This window comes from Coloeus monedula, assembly GCF_965178545.1.
Source record: "Coloeus monedula genome assembly, chromosome: 5".
Lineage (NCBI taxonomy): Eukaryota > Metazoa > Chordata > Aves > Passeriformes > Corvidae > Coloeus > Coloeus monedula.
This window is the reverse complement of record NC_138785.1, coordinates 54,851,965-54,877,034: the sequence shown is the minus strand read 5'-3', so window position 1 is coordinate 54,877,034 and position 25,070 is coordinate 54,851,965. Positions and strand designations below refer to the sequence as shown.

Sequence of the window (25,070 nt, the reverse complement as noted above, 5' to 3'; positions counted from 1 at the left end):
TTTGCTTTAGTCTAATGTTACTCTTTTTCTGTGACACCTAATTATCCCAAAACTTTATGTCCTTTATCCCTCCATTTTATGTTCTTCAAGGCACTGTACAATGAAAGAATGGAATTGCATCAAGTGTCCAAAGTAATTTTTGCTCTCAATACTTCCCATACTTGGGTATTGGAGAGAAAGGTGGTTAGGCAAAAATGTTCCATCTCTATGTGACGCTTCTTAATGGTAGAAGATATGAAGATTTATTTTGCCTTGTCACATTTTTTAATAACATCTTAATATTTAAAACTTCTTTGGAACTGATAACAAACATCAGAATGTCTTGAATTAGATTCACAGTGTTAAAAACATTCCTAGATGATTATTTGAGAGACTGCATAGTAAGAATGAATTGGGATGTCTGAAAAGACAACGTGGACTTCATTTAATCATCTTTCAATTGCAGTATTGTTCTCTGGGCCTGTAGTTTCTTCCAGGAAATTAATCAGACTCTTTTCTTGTGATGTTAAAAGTTACCCATTTGGTCTGTGGCTGTGAAATGAAAGAATATGAATTCCAGTTGGTGATCTCTTTGTAGAACTTTCTAGAGACTATGAACAATCTTCCTAATGTTCTTATGATCAAAAAATATCTTTAAAAATGTGATTGACAGGGATGACTATGCAGTGACTATTAAAACTGTTGGGTTTAGAGAACCATAATTTGAACTCATCCTTCATCAGCCACATAACAAAATGTGTCATGAATCCTTTTTTGTCTATTTTATTTGCATGAGACATTCAATCAAAACCAGCCATTTATTAAGCCTAGAGTATTTTTCTTTCTACTGTCTTACTTTCAGAATGCCTTAAAATGATTAAAGGAACATGAGATATAGCAAATACATGTTCCTATTAACAAAAATTAGTGCATCTTTCTCATAAACAAATAACAAATCTGAAGAAATATCTGTGACTTTTTCTACAGTTGATATGTGCAGAAAAGGTTTTGGAAGGGAAGCAAATGACCTGAATCTTTTAAAAGGGAATCTTTGCAACAGTCTGTGGTTCTTATCAATGAAGGGCATCCTGCATTTGTCAACAGAAGAAAGTATTTTTGCATAACATATTGGTGTATAATAATGGTTGATGTACCTGAAGTTTTATACTTCAGCTTTTTAAATTGGTGGTGAAATCTGACATTTATAGCCATGTTTTTAATTGAGAAGTTGTTCTTTTTTTTAATGTGAACCAGTTAGAGAATATTTCAACTAGCCTGAATATTAAAACCTATAGATAGTAACACTCTATGAAAAACAGATCTATAAAGTTTTACCATATTCATATTAATTTGACTTTATTCAGATACATAAGTTCTTTGATGATTTTTAAAGTGTATGAAGAAAATATTTTGAGTGATTAACATATGTATTTCATTTTTGGGGCCAAATCTGAAGCCAAATGAAGTTCATTTTAATAGAATTTCACCACTAGACTTTTGAAGAGAAAAAAATGAAATCAAGGCACAAACATGTTCTGTGACATTACACTATTTTCTCATTCAGTAATAGTTGCATAAAAAGTCGATGGTTGTAATTAGTTCCACAGGTAAGTATATCAGTACTTCTTGTAAGGTTGTACATTTAAAGCCCCCTTAATTTGTTAACTATATTCTCAAGTAGTTACTAACATGTTGAGTGAAGTGTAAAGTAATAGTTTCCCATTTCAGTAGTTTTAAGCAATTTGCTGTGAATACTATCACTGACAATTACAGAGTAACTTTTAACCTACAGCAACAGTCATGGTGTTCTAGATGGCCATAACAGAAAATAGCCAGAAATAGCTACATATCAGTAGGTTTTAAATTTATTAATTAAAAATAATATATATATTTTCCTTTTGTGTATTTTGATTAGTTTTTTACAACAATTAGCTTGCTATCACATAAATGTCTCCTCTTAATTAGTTTTTTGAAATACCCATTGAACTTCAAACATTTTCCTACAACAGAAGAAAATGCATATTCTATTTTTACAATAATGCAACACTTTAAAAGTGTTTTTTCTATATGATATGTGAAAAAATAAGTACATTAACAAATAGCCCCACATCTTTGGAAGGAGTTTTAATTATATAAGGCGGCTGTATAGATAAACATGTTTGGAGTGTAGTTCTGGACATGGACCTCATCTATTGCTTTGTCTGTGACTAGCTTTTATCAGTTTCCTCTTCAATTACCTCATTCAAATATACTTTTTCCGATAATCTAGTTGTCATAATGAAAGTGTATGTAACCCTGATTTAAACGAAATAATGGAACAAACTGTATTTTTACGTTCATTCAAGTCTTCTTTTTTCTGCTATATAGCACAATCTATAGTACTTTTCCAAATATCAAATTTCTGAATAAAATTAATTATTTTCCCTTTCAAGGCCTTGCATTTTGAGCCTGTGGCATGTTTATTACTATAACTTGCATAGCTACAGTGTTCATCAAGATTGAATTTATCTGACTTGAGTGATCTCAAATTATGTAGCTAATTTAAATTCCTCGATATTTAGTGAAGAATATTTCCATTCTATTAAACATCTTCCAAGATAAGATAGAGTTCTAGAGTTCTGTCTTTTGATTTTTGTAGAGAAGTGTAGTTGACTATCTGAGAATTTATTCCTGATCTTATGTTGTCCAATTTATAGAAAATCTGTCAATCCTTAAAAAATCACTATGCCTTTAAATTTAAGACATTTAAGTTTAAAGAAAAATTTGGACAACTTAGATGAATAAACAGTAAACAAACATTGAGGAATTGTAGATAAAAATAATGCAAAATATTGATGAGTTGATAGATTGATACCTAATTTTGGAAAACATTTCAACTGCAGATTTTGGAAAATATGTCATCATCAATACAATTTTGGTGACCAGTGCAAAAATCCTTATATCTGATCACTCAGAAAATTAATGAATCTTTGTATCTGTATTGAGTACATTTGTATATCTTCCCTATTAAACTTGAAATGCCTTATTTATACATTCATATACATTTAGAATTTGATCTTATTCTTCCAGGAGATATTGCTGAATTTTCCTAAAATTTGATGCTGTGACTTTTACATTCATATTGGGCTAGAGACTTGTGAACAGTAACTAAAACCAAAATATTGTCAATAATATTAATAGTTAACCTTTTTAACAATGACAGCTCATAGGCAAAACTTAAGACACAAAGACTTCTACTTTGATTTAATGTATGAATTAATAGTTCAAAACTTTTCAGATGGTCAGTTTTTTTCATTTTTAGCTAACCATTTCTATACAAAGCATTGTGGTGTATTCTAGATTTCCAAAATATTTCATCTCAGCAGCAGGAATATTTTACATTACTTAGAAGACCTTACTTGTGCATCAGTGATTTGCTAATACTAAGGCTTCATATTTTGAAAGGTTCATATATGCTTTAGCTATTTGTATCTGTGATTTCAGTAGCATTCTGGCAAAGTTCCCTTTGCAGACAAGCCTCTCTTTGTGCAGGGAGACAAAACAAAGAGAAAGCAATTTTTAAAAAATTGTCTCTGTCTACAATAGCAAATAGAATGGCACAAGAGGAATTGATTTGCATGGTGAAACAGTGGGCTCTGAGACTTATTTTCATACTATATGCACTCTGAGGAGATTTACTGTGGACTAGCTTGTCTGATACTGTGAACTGAGCTCCTTCTAGTTCAAGCTGTCTATGGAGGCTTTTGGACCATTTCCTTCTTTGGAATTTGCTGCAAATGGTCCAATATACTTGCTTCATGGTACTCCTTCCAAAGATAGCAAAGTACAAATTTGGGGATGATAAGGAGATTAATTTCTGAGTCCATAACTTAGGTGAACTAAAATATTATTGCAATTTTTTTTTACCATCTCTGATGCAGATTCTCATTTATTCTTGATTTCTTTATGCTCACATTTCAATAGCTAGCAAGGGCTCTGATGATATACTGAGAATATTGGCCTACCAGCCTTCTAAATTCTAATTTTTCTAAATAAAAAGATTCTATCACGAAAGGGTGTTGTATCTTTGAGAGTATCTTTGAGTAAGAGATGTTCTTCGTGCTATTGGTTCTTTGATGATATTCACTGAAATAAAGGAAGGCCTTTTATTTTCTTAGTTATAACAGAGACAAGAATTATTAGGAATTTATTTAATGCAGGTTGCTAGGGGAATAAAAATAATTTTGGCCTGCTCAGAAGTCCTTATTTTGATTCAGAAAGGAAGTTTGTATAAGAGGAAACAAAATATATTTGAGAAAAGCACTAAACTTAAAAGGCATAAAGTATGTTTGAATGTTACACTATTATGCCTGTAATGTAAAATGAATTATGAAATATTATCCCTGAATAGCAAATCTTAAAATGTGGCCTTGGGCTTAAACAAATAGATATTAATGGATGTGTATTTCAAATTTATACAGAACAAACAAAATACGCTTCTGGTACAAGACCAGAAGACCACTACAGCAAGTAAAATTAATAAAAGTGAAACCAAAATAAATGAAAATAATTATGGAGAGGCCTTCTCTTGTATCTAGAATTCTTGCCGGATAGCTAAGGTAATTACTGTTTGTCATAGGTGCTGTCTGTTGCAGAGCTGTAATATCAAAATATTTTTTTAAATTTTATTCAAGTCCTGTTGAAAGTTACAATTGTCACTACATTTTGCTAAATATAAAAAAAACCCAACCCATCATTTTCCTTATCAGCATCTTTTTCCTCTTTTCGCCTGCTGCTCTACTACTAATCTCAGGTGTTTCAGTCTTCTCATTGAAAAAATAATGCCTGTTTAATTTAATTTCCTGTCAATTTTATATTAACTGCAATGACAGAAGTTTAGAACAGTAGAAATATGTGATTTGAATAGGAAAAAGAGTTGTGTGGGTTGAAACTGTTCATGCAGAATAGGAATCATTCATTAATATTTTGTTTGTCTTCCAACAAGCTTCCAGCAATTAAGAATGAATAGAAAGAAAAGGATAATGACATGTATCAAAATTCAAGTGCTAAAGAAACACTTTGAATTTATGTGATCAGTTGATGCATCTCTTCTGCCTATTTTTCAGATCTACCCTATACACATCTCAGAGTTACTGTATTAGTCTTACAAGCAGCTTGATGTTGACTGACTTTCTGAAGCTAACAGGAATTATAATATTATTTAGGCCCGACTCATCACCATTGCTTTTCACGCTTTGGTACAAACAGAAAATACAGAAATTCCATTGAAACTTAAGGGAAACCTCCTTTACCATTAGAGTTTCAAGACTGGAATAGGTTGCTCAGAAAGGCCATGGAGTCTCCATTCTTGAAGATACTAAAACCTGAATGATCATCTCCCTGGGCAAAGTGCTCTAGCTGACTCTACTTAGAGCAGGAGAGTTGGACTAGACAATCTCCAGCTAGCTCTTAGGCCACCTTAAATTCCTGCAAATACCCCAGGATACCATACATCGTTGAAGTGGAAAGTCATTTGATTGGAGAGACAGGGAAAAATAAGAACCCTAGTTCCTAATGTTCCAGGGGTTTGAGTAATGTCCAAGATAATGATGAACAAACCGGTAGAAATACTTGAAAGAGTATAGATTGCTTTAGCTTGGTTCTCAGTTTAGGCTAATTTTTTAATGTATCTCTACATACTAAGTTGTTGCTGCCTGTTCTGAGCTTCCCCTCCCCCTCCCCCTCCCCAAGACACTTGCCTCTGCCATGTGCTCTGAACTCCTTTCTTCCAAGCACGGACAAAACCAAATGTAACTCAAATTCTTTAGCAGTGTCACTAAGTTGCATCTTAGTTTGCATTTTACATTTGATTATAATGTTTTCAGTCCTTATGGTTTTGAGATGTAGGTATTGTGACCACAGGAAGGCCAGGAAGTCTTACTATTTTTATCCAAGTGTTAAGTAATTAAGAGAGTTATTCTTTAGTGTGTTCACTTTGTACACAGAATAAGTTGTGAAGCAACTGGCTGAGAAATGGTTGATGGTTGCAAGCTTAGCTCTCTGAACAATTAAATGCAAAAAGGATTTACTCTGCCACCACACTACTGTAGTTGAAATGCACCGACATTTTTGAACAGACAATGTTTATAATGTTGATAGCAACTGATATACAGAAACCATGAAAGATTATAATCCATGAGCAGTGTGAAATACCAGGAAATATAGTGCAAAACTTCAAACATCAAGATATGAAAGAAATATCTCATAATGGTGAAAAAGTGTCACAATTAAGTCTTGTGGAGCTATATGGATGTATTGCCATTCACCAAGTCTATCCAAACTCTGTCCCTAATGTCAAGCTCCAAAACTAGGATTCTTCATGTATTGAAAATATAGTTTTAGTTTCCAGCTTGGATAAGGATGACTTATTTAACACAGGTTAAGATAAACACTGTACCATAGAATAAGTTAATAGGGCTCAATTACTACAGATAGCAGGAAGTATGTGTCTTTGGAATTGCAGTGGTTTTTTTCCTATGGATGATTGGAAAATAAACTATCCCATTTAAGAAGTACAGTTGAAACAAGGAAGAAGCAGTGATTATTGAGGTATAATGAAAAGGTGTATCTTTTCTCTGTGATCTGTTAATCTCCAAGATCAGATATAATTAGGAATGACTCCCTATGCTGTTCTCAGAAAATATGATACCAGTTTTCAGAGGGTGAAAATTATCAAACCTACCATCTTCTTACTAAACCTGAATATTGTAAGGGCTACCCCTACCAAAGGCCTAATAAAAGATTAAGGTTGCTTTTTTTCTGGGATGGACAAATTGAACATCTAGTGGACTTATTTGGGTAAAAGTAGCTCTACCATGTTGATTCATACTGGTGGCAGATGCAGCTGTGTTAATGCTGTGCATTGAAAATTAATAAAGCTAAACATAACCCTCTCCACTCATGGGTAGGTGTCTTAATTTGTCAGCACTTGGAAATTTCTCCTGTCCATTTTTCCGAGAAATTACTGATGTAATTTTATAAATGGTAGAACAAAATTTAATATGTAGTCTGTTTTTGCTTGTTAACATGCAGATTATTATCCTTATTTTGGCATGGCTATAAGTGCATAAGAAAACCAGCATTTTACCTATAACTTTTTGAAAATATTAATCCTGGTATTTATCACCTTTCCCTCTTTTTTGTCTCATCAGTATGGAGTTTTATGTGAAACCTAACTGTTTTTTGCAGATTTGGATATAAATGAACATTAGAGTATATGAAGAAAGTCCTTGTTTTTGGGGGGGAGCTTATTGTACTCGTAGTAACTGATGCATAAGTAGTATTTATTATGTATTAGTATTCTGGTGCTTATAACTTAGTTCACAGAGATTTAAACTCATTTAACTTAAATGCTCTTACAAGTAACAATTAAAGGAGTATTATGAGTTTCATGAACAGTAACATGCACATGCATATACAGGGTTTTTTCAGATGCATTTTATAGAACTCCCATACTGCTGTGTTTTCATCAACTTTATCTCTAAGATATTCTAGTTTTTTGGGTGTAAAATTTAGGTTCCAGAATTAATTTAGCCCAAATATGCAAAGTATATAAAAGCTCAGTATCTTTTATAACTGATAGTTCTGCTCTGACAAATGTTTTTTCATATTAAACTGTCTAAAGAATATGGTAGTTTGTATATCAGAGATGATGACGTGTGGGAAAGTCAACCGCAATCAGATATTTAAGTTTTTTTGGTCTTAAAATTCTTTATATTAATTACATGGAGTGTTTCTAATTATGCAGATAACAAACATATATTATGATCCAAGTCTATTTCTTTTTTTGGAAAAGGACAGGCCATGATATTATTCCATGAGGCAGGATGCATTCAAAATTTGCAATACATTTGTCTGAGAAGGTCTGGTTCTCAGAAGTAATGCAATAGAAAGGTCAGAATTTTGATGTTTTTACTAAAAGTAGAAGTGCAATAAATCATGCACAATTATGATTAACATGCACATCATTCTTTCAGAAAGAATTTTATCATCATTATGTCATTCTCATTGATATTCTGTGGAAAGGACTGAATTGATTCTACTGAGCTGAATACTCTGTGTGTTAGTTTTGTGTTAGATAATTCTCATTCAGTACAGCACTTAAGAAAAAAGCAAGAGTACCACCCAGATCTGTTTAAAAACTATTCTTAATAACTTAGTAAAAGTACATAACATTTCTTTTAGTTTTGAGGATATGTAGTGATGTTCTCAGGGAATTTTCAGCCTCAGCTATAAAACGGCTCAACTTTGCATCTGTCACATCTCTTCCCTATATGCCAACTAGGTAAGGAATATAGCTTTAAAAGAATATGGGAAGATGAACAGAATGCTCCTAAATCTTTTATAGCTTGTTCCAAAACTTATTTTAAGTAACTTTGCTATGATTCTTGTGGTAGCTACAGATGTGATAAACAGGTGTTCTGTTCTTATGATCTAGTTGAGACTGCTTTCCAAAAAATCGATAAGAAGTGGAACATAAAGTTCCAAATATTTGATGAATTTTTTTTTCTAATTTCCATTTTAAATTACATCACTGTTCTTGCAGGAACTGTAGATGATGCAAAGTCCTTCTGGTGTTGAGGAATACAGTCAGCACAGGTAGCTTGGTGAGCAGCTGCAGTGGGAGCTCTGGGTGTTGGGAGCACAAGGCGAGAGGCCACAGATTGCTAAGCCTTAGCATAATAAAGGGCATGGGGACCTGCACCCATCCAGGTGACCAGACACCCAGTGATACGGCAGAAGCTGAAGAGCCCAAGACTTTCATGCACTTAGACTATAAGAGTATAAGAGCCCAGAGTTTCCTCTGTTTGAAGCCCTTCCTCAGAGGTACCAGCTCAAGTTGTTACTTTTTTATATGGTTATTGCATCAAGATTTATATGGTTATTGCATTTTATTTTAAAGACTGGGACATCTGAGACTCTGCTATAGGAAATTTGGGGTCGAGCCAGTAAGGAACCCTAATTCGACTTTGTGAATTTGATGTGTGTAGATGCCAAGGGGCCTCGGTCTCAGCTCCATTGGTGCAAATATGACTGCCAGAATAGTTTGATATTCAGGAATAGCCTAGGGGATGGTCTAGGTGAACTCAAATCACTGAAATTTACATTTTGTGTCATTGGCCCACAATGAAGTAGTAACTGATGTATAGTTACAGATTACAGCATGAAGTTTCAGTCCATCAAACAGTTACAGTAAAGTATTTCTGGTAGCAGTTACCTGTTTAAACTTTTTATCTACTTGTGACAGTAAGGTTCAGAACTATATTTGTTGTCCAACCTGTCTACCATCAGCACTAAATACCTTTATATCTTCAAAATTTTGTACCCTCAGAAGAATTCTGTACCCTCAAAATGAAGCTCCACCTACCCCTCTACTTGTAAACCTGATGTAGACTTCTGTTCTGCAGAGCCTGTGTGCGTGGTTGCAGTTGCTGTTTTCTCCCGTCTGGCCTGCATATATATTTCCATCCTATGGTGACTACAGTCGCCAGTGGGAGTGATGTATGCCTATGTCTCATCCTAACATCGTGGTTGAAACACATCTGAATCCAAAGGACAGTGCTGTTAGACACCCCATTTTAAACACGGGAAAATTTGCATAGTGTCTTATAAAATGGACCTATTGGTGTTTGTTTCAGAAGGTGCTTGCTAGAACACCAGACATTTTTCTGTGGTTTTCTAACCTTGTGACAGCAAGTTATTACAAATGTATCATTAAAATATTTTAAATGTATCATTGCTGCTTGAGTGTAGTTCAAATCCTAGGAGAATCCCCTACTGACTGAAAATCCTGCATGCCCTCAGTGTCCCCTGAAATGTAAAGGATTGACTCTCCCACTTCCTGGGATTCTCATTGATGCCAGGGTTCAGCATGTAGGCTTCCAGAGCAACAGTAATATCTGTCATTTTGAATGAATACAAATCTCTAACAATCCATGTTTGTACAGTCCCTGTGGAAGCGTGTTGTGTCAGCTGTGCTCACGGTACTTTAAAGGCTTTATTAAGTCAGCTGGCAACACACCCTGTCTCCAGGCGCTGACTTTTATGGCAAAAGACCTAAGAGTCTTTTTTGTCCCCTTCTTATTTTTCCCTTCCACCCTCCCTCCTCCCCCTCTCCCCCCTTTCTCATGTTAACTACCTTTCAGAAACACAGGAAGTGATTTTATAGAAGTCTTATGGCTGTGTTGCTATGTTCGTAATACCCACAACATAGTTTACAGGTGAGCATATTTACCCACCCACACGATCTGACACATACATGCACACACACTGTCAAGTACCTTTATGCAGTCTGATATTAAATCTGATCAACTTATTACAAGGGATTGATAGAGAAAGCGTAAAAAGTTTATGAATAATTATAGCCAGCTTTCATAGCCCATGTAGCCATTTGAAAGGAGACTATGATAAACTGCGTGAAGGTTCTGGACCATGTATTGCAGTAAAATTCCATGCATATTCTGTCCAGTGGCCTTTTGTGTAAGAACTGTACTTTCTATTTGCTTTAATGTAGACAAAATTGTTTAACTGGTAAATGTTAAAATATTAGTTTGCTTAAGTCATGTTTTGAGAATCAGTTGTTCAAAGACTGTACTTTCCAGTGACATTCAGAATCTTTTCTCTTGCAGCCGTTTCGTAGAGTGACGTTTTCTGTTGTGAGTCAGCCTCAGGACCCGCATCAAGGGTCATTGCAGAGTTGCTATGACAGCGGTCTGGAGGAGTCAGAAACACCAAGCAGTAAGAGTTCATCAGGGCCAAGACTGGGTGCCCTTCCACTCCCAGAGGACAACTACGAAAGGACTACGCCGGATGGCAGTGTTGGTGAGGCAGAGCATATGGAAAATGGTAGGGGCAAACACAACATTCACACACATAATCTCACTAGCAAGTGATACTAAGTAGACTTTTGAAAGGTCAGTCCAAAAATATAAATAAATATATAAATAATTAAAATTGTAATGATTTGATTTTAAAGTTTGTTAAAATGCAGGTATACAAAATAATGGAACATAACACCACTAATTAAAACAGCACTTTCTTTTCTTTATATGACTTAAAATCTATACTGTAGAAGGAGTTAAAACACTGAAAAAAAATATCAGTAGAGGTCTGGGGAAATGGCAATTGAATAAAATTACATACTTTTCATTTTAGATAAAAGACCATAAAGGACATGTATTCTCATTTCCTTCCATTTTTGATTCAAAAACTACTTAGGAAATTTCCCTGAATGTAATATATATAGCATCAGGAAAAGAAAATAGCATCTTAAAACCCCACTCTAGAGAATTCTCTTTTCCCCAAAAATGTTGTATAGACTGTTTTCAAAATAAAACCCAATGTCAAGTCCATTCTTCATTATTTAGAATAGAACATTACTTTCCTTTTCTTCACACTTTATTTTGTACAGTAGTTTTACAACATCTCATTTAAATTCAGGGTCCATTTATGTAAAAGGGGAAAATGCTAAATACTTATTTATTCCACAGTAATTCTCCTACTATTAAAAACCAAAAAATATTAATATGAGTCTCAGATTAGGCTCTGCTTTTCTTTCTATCTAAAACTATTTGAGATTAAAAAACCAAAAAGACCTATTCTTTTTGAAACATATTTTATAAAACATGAATACTTCACTGTTCTCCAGTTCTTGGACTTGAAGTCAGAGACTGACTTCATTGTATTTTCATTTGCCCAGGAACAACAAAATAAATTAATACACATCAAAGTGTACAGATTTTTGATAACCAAATAAATAATGGGGTTTCTAATTCCATTGTAATAGGTGGGTACATGCAAGAAGGGTGGTGTATTTTTTCGTTATAGAATGAATTGATTAGTGTGGCTAAGTGCATGTTTTAGTTTTTCAACACTGAATTGTTCTTGGGGTTTTGTCTTATCTGAAAGAGACATGTCAAACCATTAAAACAATGTTATTCTTCATGGTAAGATATTTCCAAATCTAGTATCTATTACTAAAGAATGGCTACAGCAGTCTACATATGCTTAAAGTATATATCCCAATAGCAAAAAAAATTGACTAAAAAGGAAGATAGTATTATCCATCTAAAGATATATTAGATTACGTATGTTTATACGTTTGCTTTTATACATTCTCCTTGGTTGTTTATATTAATATATTTGTTTACATTTCATTTTTCTGGGGATGGGGTAGGGGTATAAAGTGATAATGATGTTACTGGAAAAAATTTCATAAAAAAAGCTTATAGAATTTGTACCTAAATTGGGCTGATTATTTTATTGTCTATTTTGTAGTGAGATTTTGTAGTTAGGAAAATAAAATTAAACAATTTGTCAATTGCTTTGGACATGCAGCAAGGTAGAAGATTTGTAGACATGAAATTCTGAGTTCAGAAAATATTTTAACATGGGATATGCCTGATCCAAGCTGGAGAAACTGTAGATTAACAAATGGATGTAATTTTTAATGCACTTGATAGCCAATGAAAAAGAAGATCACACTAACTGAAGTGTAATTGAAAATGAAGAGTGCTTGAGCAGTGTCATAAATTAAAGCAAAATAATTAGTTTTTGTATTGATGCAAAAACTGGAATTGCATTCTAATAACTAAAATATTTTAGATGATTTTGTTTTTTGAAAATATTTTATTTTATATTTGGTAGGATGAATTTCTTGGATTTGGTTTTGAAAATAGTATTCTATAATTAATAAATAGAAACATAGATAAATACGTTAGTTCATGGTGAATTAAAGTGAATGAAAAAAATAATCTCCAGTAAAAAAATTTGCATGGTAAGACATGCATAGAATAATCAAGATTTCCTCCTCCTTTATAAAACCTTGAACTGAAACCTTTAAAAGGTGGGTGATGTTGTGATGAAAAATATACTCTAGAGGCTTTTGGATTTTCCCGTCACATTTTAAAAGCAAGATTTCAACACTGGCATGTGATCTGCCTCCAGAAATTTCTGTTAACATTAATCTATAAATAATGATGGAACAGGATGGAATGTACTTTTTTTCCTTCATATATGTAATACCTGATATTTGAGTGAGAGTTTTCTGTAATATGACTCTTAAGTCCACTTGTATATTAACTATTTTAAGCACAATTGTATTGGTCAAATTCTGATAATGTAGTCTTCAATATTAATGGACCATTCTGACAGAAATAGAATTGGAATTGAAGTCTGTCAAGTGTTCATTTGTCACATTTAATTGGAATCTAGGTAATCTGCAGTGTTTGGCTTGGTTAGGTTTTAATCAGGATTTATACTGTATTTTCATGTAGATTTTCCATGGAAACAGCATTTTGGAAGTGATCTTGGCTATTAATCTTTACTTCAAATATTTACCATCTAATTTCAGTTGGTGTGAAACAATGCAGTTATAATTAATTGCTTTGGATTTCCTTAATTTTAGAATTTGAAATAATAATCTTCAGCACAGTAGATGAAACCTTCTGATACATTTCCTCAATTTTTTTCAAACCTAGATGACTAAGGAAAACAAGTAATCTTTACCGTTAAGGAAAATTAAGAAGGTTCAGTTCACAGGTCGAGTAAATAGGAAATTCAACTTTCTGTTTGCTGTTAAGACCTTCTTTACATTTTCTCAGTTGAGAATAAAACACTGGAATATGGGAAAAAAAGGGGTAAGGGGGTTCATTTTCTTAGAATATGCGGTACATTGCCTACCAGCCTACATGACTGTCAGATGTAGATTGAAGTTTTATTCTGCTGATTAGCTGTGGTGTCAGATGCGGGAGGAAAAAAAATAAAGAAAAAAAGAAATGTTAGCAGATTGACTGTGAAAATTCAGTATGCAAAGATCTTGTTAATTAGTAAAATCTGCAGAACCAAAAGTAACTTCTGAGTTAATTTATCCCCTGCCCTTGGAGCTTTCCTTACAAGGAAATTCTGCTCATATATGCAGCCTTCTCTGATTTTGCTATTAGAATGGTACTGTGTTAATGTAAATTGTACAATAATTTTCTGAAGAACATTTTCATTACATTCATATTTGTATATCAAGGGCAAATAGATTACCATGGTAAATTAGTTTCCTGGTGTTTTGTCATAGCTTTCTCATTCTGACTATCCCTAATACCACATCTCAGAAGAAAATTTTAAAAACCCCTGTGACAGAAGCTTCCAGAATTACCTCTCCTCCTGACCCTAACAGTTAATATTCAGAATGTGATTTTCTAAATAATAATAACAATAGTAGTTGTACTAAAAATCCACTAATTTATCACAAGCCAAGTTACTGGCCTGGAGGATGTCTTTCAACAGCGAAATCCTCTGAAGGCTACCAAAATTGTTTCAGGTTCGGCTTTCTGACTCTCATTTAACTGTTTTAGTGACTATTCCTTTATTTCATTATGAGAAAGAGCATGGAAGCATTCCATGTAACTTTTTAAATAGTATGGATTGTTATGTTTCCTTATAATTTACCTTTCCTCTGAATTCTAAATCTTCCTAGGCTCTATTTCTTCTGGCAAAGGTAGGGATAGCTGGAGATGTATTCTCACAATTTGAAGACAGCCTTCTCACACTAATTCCTATGTTATTAATTACAGATATGATCTCTAAACAGAGCTTTCATGGCTCTGTTTCATTACCCTTCACCTAGTTCTATTAGGTCTCTCTCATGTTTCTTGCAGCTCTCAGAAATATTTCATTAAATTCCTTCTCCCTACCCCCTGATTTCTGCATACCTACTATTTATTTATGCATGTAGTAGCTTAATCAGTTTTAATTTTTGTTTCATTTAGCTAGGTACGTATAGTGGTGAAACTGCAGCACTGTAGATTATGGCTTTTATGATCCTCCCTAGAGATTTGTTTCCATGCAGGCCTAATTAGACCGTTTGCCACACCTGAGATACCTGCCTTAAAGCTAGCTCAGGTACGTCTACATGAACATGACTTTGATCTGCAAGCAGAGAATTTTAAGTTAGCCCATGTTTCAATATCAAATAGGGTTGGAGAAGAGTAGTCATCTCTGTGAAAGAAGGAAAATAAGGGAATGGTTTACAGCTTCCATTTTTGCAGAGGCAAATGGAGTAAAGAAAGATTAAGTGACATGTCTGAAGTCACAGATAAAGCAAGGAGCAGAGCTTAAAAAGGAGCTCAGAACTTTTGTGATTCAGTTACTTGACTCCCACAAAGAAATCAAAAGATAAATTACTCTCTGACTGACACATGAAGAAGTAAAAGGCAGGGAAGAGAAGTGCACTACATTGGTTCATACAGTCTGATAATATGCTCTGTTTTCAATTACAATTTCAGATTTAGATTGCAAGTGTCAAAGTTCCACCATCAGTACAGAGAAGGGGTTCATAATGTAGGAAATGATGACTTAAAAATGCAAAGTGAGTTTTGACAATTAATAAATGTAATTAGTTTTATGTGTAAGACCATTCTCTCACTTTTAATTGTGAAATAGATTCTTAATCTGTTCTCTGGACCAAAGTGTGAAAAAAGAATCCATTAATTTAGAGAACCCGTGTTTATAGAATCTATTTTCCTTTAGCTTTTTGCAGTGCAAATAACATGGCTTAATGTTCTTGAAGACTTAACTGTCCTTATTGCAAACATGGCAAACAGACACTCACTGATTTATTTCAGAGAATGACTGCATTTTCGTAGTTCCCATTATTTTCAAATGTTCTGTTCTCTTGAATTCAGGCCTGAAAATTGCATGAGAGTAATTTTGTTTTTAAAATTGTGTCCTGAAAATGTTGATGTAAGTAGTCCATCTGAGAGGCTGAGTCAGTAAAGGTTTTCAATGCAGTGATTATTCAGTAACAGTTCATTTTTTTTGGTTGGTTTCTTTTTTATTCTGTCATGGCTGCTGCATCTACTTTTTCTTAAATGTCACCCTGCATGCATGAACTCAAAATACAAGAAAGTGCTGCAAAAATTATTATATAATACAAACACATAAGAATTCCTATACTTGTTTCTGATAAATCTTATAATTAGGCACACAATGAATTTTGGATTCTTTAACACTAGCAACATACACGGGTAATGTTTGACACTGAACACATACATATTCAGTGATGAATTATATCTTGAACACAGTTTTTTTGAGAATACAGAATTCTGATAAGATCTGTGAAAAGACATTTTATAAGACAGAAAAAAAACCCCCAGCTTGTAAGACAGGAGACAAGCTGTGCAGGAATCCCTGGTGCACTAGGTAGTCTTATGTAAGGCAGGGAACCTGTCTGGGAAGTACACTGGCTGCTTTTCTTCTTGATTTTTTTCATTTCTAATATTTTACTGTGTTCCTTTAGCTGACCTTACCCTATATGTCTAGTGAGTTTTTTCAACAAAACTAGGAATAAAAAAAGAGGAATAGGTTTGATAACCTATATGCACATTAATACTTTAAGTTTTAAAACTATACTGTGCCTGTTCTTTAAAAATTACTTGTATTTTGAAGTGTTATATACATATACTTGTAATAGAAATGAGGGAAATATATTTTGTGTTAAATTCCTAGTGCTGATATATCTATTTTACATATAAATTTATTAAGCCAATAATTTATCACACAAAGTTGAGAAATTATTTTCAGTTGTCCATTTTATGTCATTGCACTAAGGTTTACTGTATATTAACTACTGTTCTATGTTTACATTGTACTTCAAATGCACAGTGTAAAGTAAAGCCCCAAATATATGCCAAATATGATCAGAAGTAGCTCTCATTGAAGACACCAGAATAGTATTTTTTATACCTTCTCTACTTTCCTTGACTTTCCAGATAAATGTCAACTTCTGTGTTCTATTAATGAAGTGTACCTGAGTATTGCTGTGAATTGTTTTACACTTGATCAGGATTTTAACTGCTCAGAGAACATATGCTTGGATCTGCTGGAATCAAAGGAATGAATATTTCTGTACTGGAAATCAGCCCCCACACATTGGTAGCAAAACAAATTATTCAGCACTTTTCTGATTTTCTGAATAGAATTGTATGACTCTTGGTGTTCTCTCTATTGCTTTCCCATTGTATTTGTTCTAGCTTCTTTTGTGCTGCAGACTGAATAACATATGCCTCTTTTCTAAAAAATCATATTATAGGATTTCTTCCTCCACTCCTGATTTCAGTATCCTGCTCTTAAAAAGAAAGTATATACAGCAGTAGCTGTTCACCACTGTTAAAAACAGCCTATTGATACCAGATAACTTGAAATGCCATGTACTAAAACTTTGGTTTCTTTTATTACCCTTTAAAAAAGGAACTCCATGTTTACATTCCATCAATTTTTGACCAATAATTTGAAAATGGAGGAAGACTTTGGATTTTTAAAGAACCATACCTGCAGTTGTATCTGTTAGGATGATGCAGTAAGGGAAGGGTTTGTATGAGCATGTGGGTGTGCACACATGTGCAAATCTCAGTGAGTCAGTTCTCACTGCAAATGCTCATGAGATCTAGACAGTTGCAGTTATATAACCTGCCTCTATGAATTTCAAATCATTTTGCTGAGGTGGATATGAACGAACATACTAAACTGACAAGTGGAGAACGAAATGATCAGAAAGTAAAGCAGTATGTCCCCTGTCATGCTATGAATTGATCCAAACCTTGTGCACCCCTCAAAAAGTAATAATTTGAACATCAACTTCCAGTTTGATGAAGGTTTTGCAACTGACTTAGGGAAGTTAGGCTTTTGTCCAAGTCTTCCGTGCCAGCTGCTAGCTCAGGCAGCCTCCCACTGATGCAGATTGCAGAACTCCCTTTGATACTGTTGCAGTCCTGAATGTAGATGGGAAGGCAAAATGCATTCCAAAATTTACAAACTCAAGGAAGAACAGACATCTGGTTTATGAATGGAATATTTAGCAACCTTTGCATCCAAGGCAGGCTCTTTCCTGAAAAAAATCTGATGCGAAGATTCAACGGAAATTTATTTTTCCTCTGTTCCAAGGAGTTCTTTCAGCATACTGTATTTCCCAGTTGGCTGTATTTAATGTAAGCTTCTTCAGTTTCCTGGACAACATTAGATCTTTCTATCCCTTCAAATCTTCAAGGATGATGAAGGTCCAAAACAAGTCCTTTATATGGGTATTTCATCTTAATTTCAGAAAATACTTTTTCCGTTACTGCTGTTTCTCAACTACTCTTCTGTTTATTTTTTATTTAATATACATTGCAGAAAATGTTGATACCTTATTATCTTCATAAAACACATAATCTTACAACTGTCTTTGTCACAAATCTTTATATGTTGGGTATGATGTTTTAGAATCAGTAGCTTTTCCTATAGACAAAAAATAAGCCCAAAACCTACTGATAAAATTAAGAGAATAAACTGTATAATTTCATTGGGTCCATTTTTAAAATTATTACATACAAATTATTAATTCAGAACAAAATTCGGACTGTATTTTCAAAATGGGGTACTTGGACTGAAGGAATATGAGCATGTCTAATTGGCCACAGAGTTGAACCTAAAGGAATCATGACATTCACAAAGATCTGATTTTAAAAATAGGGAAACAAATTCAAATCTCAAGTGTATTAAGCCAGCAGGTGCCCATCTATGTCATAAACAAAAATTTTTATTTTAACTACTCTTGTTACATGAACAGTTTGAGTAAAAGTGGAGTAAGAGGCCAGAGAACAGACAGGTATTGCCTTGAGTTATTAATTTATAACTAGTTTCACAGGTTGCATTTTCACTTCTAAATGAGGTCACTTCTTTTTTTGCTTCTTTTTAAAATCATGTAGTTTTTAATAGAGGTTTGTAAACTGTAAAGCTCACTGTGCCAAACACAGAAGAACATATAAAAGGAATCAGTCTTGCATTTCTTTTTGCATCCAAAACTTCAATTTTACATGTTTTCAGCCTGTATCTTATTTAAGCAACTCAAAAAGATTTCTTGAAGGAAATTTTTTTTTAATCTGCTGATGTGTAAATTCAAAGTTATAAAAGGAAGTGTGCTTACCTAGTTGCTACACAATTTAGTTCTTCAGGTCCAACAATATATGTATCCCATATATATGGGAGATCCAGGTAATGTATAGGGTCAGAGGAAAGATCATCTGGTGGCCAAAATAAGATGCTCAGGGGAAAGTATAGCAGGGCAGATAAACTGATTTGTTTTCCAAGTAGCTTTCTATACATCAACAGTTGGGAATTCTGATTCCCTGAGCCCCGTAATGTGGATTTAGTAATCTTTATGGATTTACATACTCAAATTTGTCCAGTTTCCATTGCATGCAACTATTAATATCTCTTTTCCCCAGTGAGGAAAGTGATTAAAGTGATTGTGTGTCCCATTAGTCTTGCATTGGACAAAGGAAAAATGAACTTCCTAGCCTGTTAGGGAACAGTAGACAGGGATTTTTTAAGAGAATGGGTTGCTTTGTACTCATACTAAAATTTTCTGTTGCATTTGAAGTCCTTTACTCAGTTATTATTTTAAAAGGTTTAAACCCCAAAGATTGAAGGGAAGTGTGTGCATCTCTTATGTATTTCAGCAAATATTAATGTAAAGTTAGTATGCCAAAATCTACAGAAAGGTATTTAAAGGAATTAGAAGCCCCAGTTTGATATGTGTCATTTGCAGTTCTGAGAGTTCTATTTTATATTTATATTTTATAACTGATTTTCAGAGAAATGGAACAATTTCTCTGAGGATAATATGAATTCAGGCATTTAACCATTTTAGAATATTACTACAGTATCACCTATATTGCTTTTTTTGCCTCAACAGCAACACAGCATTCAATGTGAATGCCAACTCAAATACCTTGGATAAGTAGACAAAAAATCATGTCATATGCTAGAAGAAGACATACATTAGAATCTTTAAGAAATTGCTTCAAATTTTTGTCCACTAACTTAAAATGATATTTCAGGGCTTTTGGGCTTGTTTTGGGCAAGGAACAGCAATAAGAAAAAAATCCCACTACCAAATAAGGAGGGGTTCTATGCTCCAATACAGTTTTTGTGCACAGATAAAAGCAAAAGAAAAGTCAGCATTTATTATGTAAAAAATGTATTTTAGTAATACCTATTTTATAAGGGTTTTTTTTTTTTTCTGTAGACTAGAGTAATACATTCTATTAATATTGGTTTCAAATCTCTTATTGTAGATAAATTGCCATTCATGTTTAAAAGGGCTGTCCATGCTTACATGGCTTTCAAGAAAAAACAAACACATCTCTCAATGAATAAATAAAAAAAAGATTATTTTGGTAGATAATTCAAATCTGGACTTTTTTCTAACATGTAAAATAGCTGAAATTAAGACAGAAATGTAAACTTCTGTTTGGATAATAGGAAAAGTAAAACGTAAATGCAGTGAAGAAAGAACTGTACTGATAATTTATATTGATGGTTGTGTACTCTCTTGCAATCTAACATGCCCATACGAGCTTCTTCAACTTGCTTGTTTTAACCTGGTTTTTAGCTGTATCTAAGGAATGAATCAACCCTAATGATGCCTGCAGAGTCATTTGTTCTTTTACTAAGCAATCTGCATTATTTCATCAGAAAGGGAAGAAAATTGAAGTGTATCCTATCTAAAATCGCATGTAAACAAGCCATAGGACTATCTCCCACAAAAGTGTTACTTTTCTCCCCCAGGGTTCACGGGTGATTTATTTTCTTGATCCAAGGACTTTTCTGTTTTTTCTGAAATTTTAATAGTGCTATAAAGACCAGTAGTGTCCATAGAGATAATTCTGGGAAAAGGCTTTTTAAATTAAATCTCTTTAATTCAAAAAGTGTGTGGTATTTGTGTCCTGCTGTCTTACTATCTTTAAATTATTTCAGCTGCACAGAAAATGGTGGTTTTCTCATGTAGTTGTTCTGCTCACAATTAATTCATATCATCTTTGAAGAGGAGAATCTGTCCCTTTTTGAGGCAGTGCAATGATATTCACATTATCATGAGATATTAAAGTAATATTATCCGTGGAATATGACATTGCAAATTTTATTACGAAGAGAAGGCAAAGATGTAATTGATTACAATTGATGTAATTTTACCTTCTGCTGTTGTTATTCAATAACAGAAACTTCTATTCTCTAAGTGGAGAATAGAAACCTATTAGTTTTCTTTAACAAAGTATTTGAGAGATAAACTTATATATGTATTGTATGTTATTTTATTAACATCTTGCAATGTCTAATTCTATTAATAGTGGCCATCATTCCCTGCTAATGAATTAGATAATTTATCCCAGCATTCTTTTCATAGTCTGTTACGTATTGCAATAATAATATGGGGATTATTGTAATATATCAGTAGATATGACAGATCTGGAAATGTGCTTGTTCTAGCTGTCTCATACACAGCCATTATTCAAGTATGTGAGACAGTAATAAAAGAGTTAACTTTGTTTTTTTCCTAGGTTTCTAGTAGTTTCTAAGGCTATGGGGGGTTAAGTGGACAAAAGAGGAGTAAACATGAGTAACATTATTACATATGTTGATTTTTGAAATACGAGAAATCTAAGTATTCTAGTTGTGTTTGAGGATGTCTGATTCAATGCCCCACAGCATGATTAATATACTGTATTTAATGCAGTTTTATTATTCAGTTAAATTATTTTTGGTAAAAAATGGGTAGGCAAAAGTAGTTAAAATGAGACCTCCTTCTCAATTATGTGTTTTCATGCTTATTGAAAGCTTGTAATAGCATGATGAAATAAACTTTGTAAAGGCATGTAAAGCATATAAGAAAAAACTTAAGCAACCCTGGAGAACTAAAAAAATGGTGATTGATCCATTTGACAATATGCAAGGAACCTGCACAGTATGACTCAAGAGTCACGAATCTGCCTGGAAGACTCACGTCCTTCCTGAAACCCTCTTTCCAATGTGGTGTTGTACAGAAGTACAATGAAGTGGCAGAGGAGAGAAACAGCATGGACTTTGGTTCTACTCTCAGCATGCTCTGGATAGCCCTCTCATATTTTAGTAATTAGCATAGGCCTGAGAAAATCTGTAAGAAAAGCAGGATTTCAGAACCTTGACACCAGGTTATCTTTTGTGGTTTTTGTAAGAAGTTCTAAAATAATATATTCTGCCCATAGTTCTCTACTTGGATGACACCAAGGGTGGAGGGGAAAGGTTGATAGGAAAAAAAAATCAAATCTAAATTACACCAAAATGTCTGGTTTTTTTTATCCAATATGAGGGACTCAACAGCAGTGTGCAAAGGGCATGAATAGAATTGGTTTTTCCCACCCATTGCTTCTTCCTATACTGGAAATGGTCATATCTGCAGAATTAAACTTCGAGAAATACAGTGGCATAAGAAGCTAGCTCACGGACAGAGCGTGATGAAACAAAATAGTTGTGAGAGTCAAAGAGGAATACATCTAGATTTTATAAATGACTATACAGGCTCTATACTGCCACAGCACACCATTCCTAAAAAAGGATGTTGCTTAGAGGCATAGCTCACTTGCCCGGAGCATAGATATGGAAACTTGAGACACAATCAGATCTAATCTCACAAATAATAATGAGAAAATGCTGAAAAACCCAAGATGCCCCCAAAGGTTCAGATAAGTGAATATTTTTCTCTTGCTTTTCTCTTCAAAAGGAAAAAATTGCCTTTAGGTTTTACCAGGTAGAGTCCCACATGCTGTTGTTCATGCTATGAATTTTAAGTGGAAAAACTTTTCCAAAACATAAAGAAAGATGTTATCCTGAAATTTCTTGATAAATAGTATCAAGCATGTTATGTTAATTAAGGAACTTAAGGAACTTACAAAACTAAAATATTCTCTCTACCACCTCTCCCCTCTGTCTAGTACTGTTGTATTTCCTGTCACATGTAACAGACTTTTAGAAAGCTCTTTTTCAGAAGGGTTTAAGCAAAAACACTGTACTGACAAGACAAATTTGTTTATTACTGTGAAGATAAATAGTAAAAAAATTGAATCAAGTTCAGTTCAGTAGTTATAGAAAGTCATTACTCTCAGGTGACAGTTAACTGGCTTGTATAAAATGAGCTAGCACTTCAAGAATATTGCCTACTGGAAAGATGCTCATGCCCCCACAAGCATTAACTAGCATCCTGTTGAGACTGTCAGCTAACGAAAGAGGAGAGCAAAGAACAGCTAAGGAAAAAGGATCTGATACAAAGTCCATTAGTCTTTGAATGGCAATGGCTGCCAAGGGCTACTTTTTGGGCTGGCTTTGTATCATGGAAAGAGTGTTCTGTCTACTCACAACCTGGCACTTCCCAGAAGCATTAGGTTTATGTGGAAAGAGAAAATCCACATAGGGCTGAACCTCAGCAGTGGATTAAAATCGTTTCACATATAATTGTAGTGAAGGACACTAGTTAGGGCATAAGCTTCAAAGAAGAATTGGTTCCTATATTTCTTAGCACTTATACTTATCTAATTTTAAATGTTGTTTCGTGAACAAGTTCGGATCACCTCAATGCAAAGAAGTGTTTTAGTAATACTACAATGTGGAATGCTTACTGTTTCCTCCTGGAAAGTAATGGTACTTTCCAGTGTTGGAACTCAGGAGTGCTTGCGCTCTAGTAGCTGAAAATAATGTTAGTTGTTCTTTGTCAAGAAAGGGTGGAAAGCAGAAAGAAATAAACAAATTGGTTTTTCTACTCTCTAGATTTTCAATCAATTCTGATCTCCTGCTGAAATATATATTTTTCAAAAATTTTACCATATTGATTCACTATTTTCTCTCACAAATATTTCTTGAAATCCTCTTGTTCAGTGAATTTTCCAGTGCCTTGATTACCTCTTCAAAAAGTAATCCCATCATTTCCAATTATAGAAATTCACATATATATACACATAAGTGTATACAATATGGTTTCCAAACAGGTCTTGAAAGAGCCATTGAACATGAAGAAATTCCATTAAAAGTGCCTTTTAAAATGTTTGTTGGCTTTTATTCTATGTTCACTGACATAATCTTGGAGAGCAAAGAGTCTCTGTGTTCTGCTTCATAATTTGGTGTCCAAATCTCAAAAAGTCTTGAGCACTGAGAGGACATTCTGGGATTTTCTTGCATCATCTTTTTCACCAGTAATTCCAAAGGGATTATCAAGTTACAGCAATTAAACAATAAACTCATTTAGACAGTCTAAATTTGAGTTATTCTTGCCTTTCCATACCTCACACAGGACTAAAATTTCTTCAGCACGATGCTACAATAGCCAATTCTTTTTCCACAGGAACTATACTCCACAAAAGGGATAAAATATATAAGCATGCACTATTTCTGAGATTCTGCTATAAGGAAATAGATTAAAACTTCATTCACATTACTATAACTGTGTAAAGAAGGGATTTACAACCATTATAAACAGCTAAATATAGTTCCATCCTTAAGGCTCTGTATTTTACAAATGCTCTTCACTTAACTGGCTTTTTATACTGAGATATCACGAAAACACTGCTATTATCTATTCAACCAGAAAAAATATTTTTTATGAGTTTCAAATGACAAGATTGTAACTAATGCTATCAGTAGGGGTGTAGAATTGTAGCAAATATCTAAACATGTTACATTTTATGCTTATTGGATTACAGACACTTTGGACCAAATACTGTATGCTTGAACACATCGTCTAAATCCTACAAGTCTCGAGATGCTCACATATACAATAGAATATTACTGTCAGAATTAATTGAAAGCCCCCATAAGAAAATCAGACATTTGATTGACCTCAAAACGATATATAAACATATACAAACTTATGATATTTTTTATTTAACTTCACATATTTTCAAGTCTATTTTCTTTATTTTTGTGCTTCATTCATAACCCCTGAAGGAAGGGTCTTTGTGTATGACTTTCTCACAACTTCTAGAGGTGTGACTTTAGCAAAAATATTAAAATTGGACAAGCTGGTACTTTTGTGTGTGCAACAAAAGACTCCCCTGGGAAGCAGAGAATAAAAATATGTAGGTAGTTGTAATGATTAATAAAGATAATTATAATTTGATTTTTTGCTATAAAATAATGTCATATGATTATGGAAAAAGACTCCTTATATTTTAAAATTCAGTCTTTCTAATGTATACAGTCAGTTACAAAATAATGTG

The 25,070-nt window shown here is 33.6% G+C and overlaps 1 protein-coding gene across 3 annotated transcripts in view; it reads left to right on the top strand.

The window, feature by feature from the left end:
- PCDH7 (protocadherin 7) overlaps positions 1 to 25,070 on the top strand; it is a gene marked incomplete at both ends in the record, with an annotated part of 264,634 nt that overhangs the window by 113,395 nt on the left and 126,169 nt on the right. For all 3 annotated transcript variants that reach the window (XM_082282618.1, XM_082282617.1, XM_082282616.1), the window contains one exon: positions 10,647 to 10,863. In XM_082282618.1, coding sequence (XP_082138744.1) covers positions 10,647 to 10,863 — 217 coding nt within the window. The remainder of the gene's footprint in view (positions 1 to 10,646; positions 10,864 to 25,070) is intronic.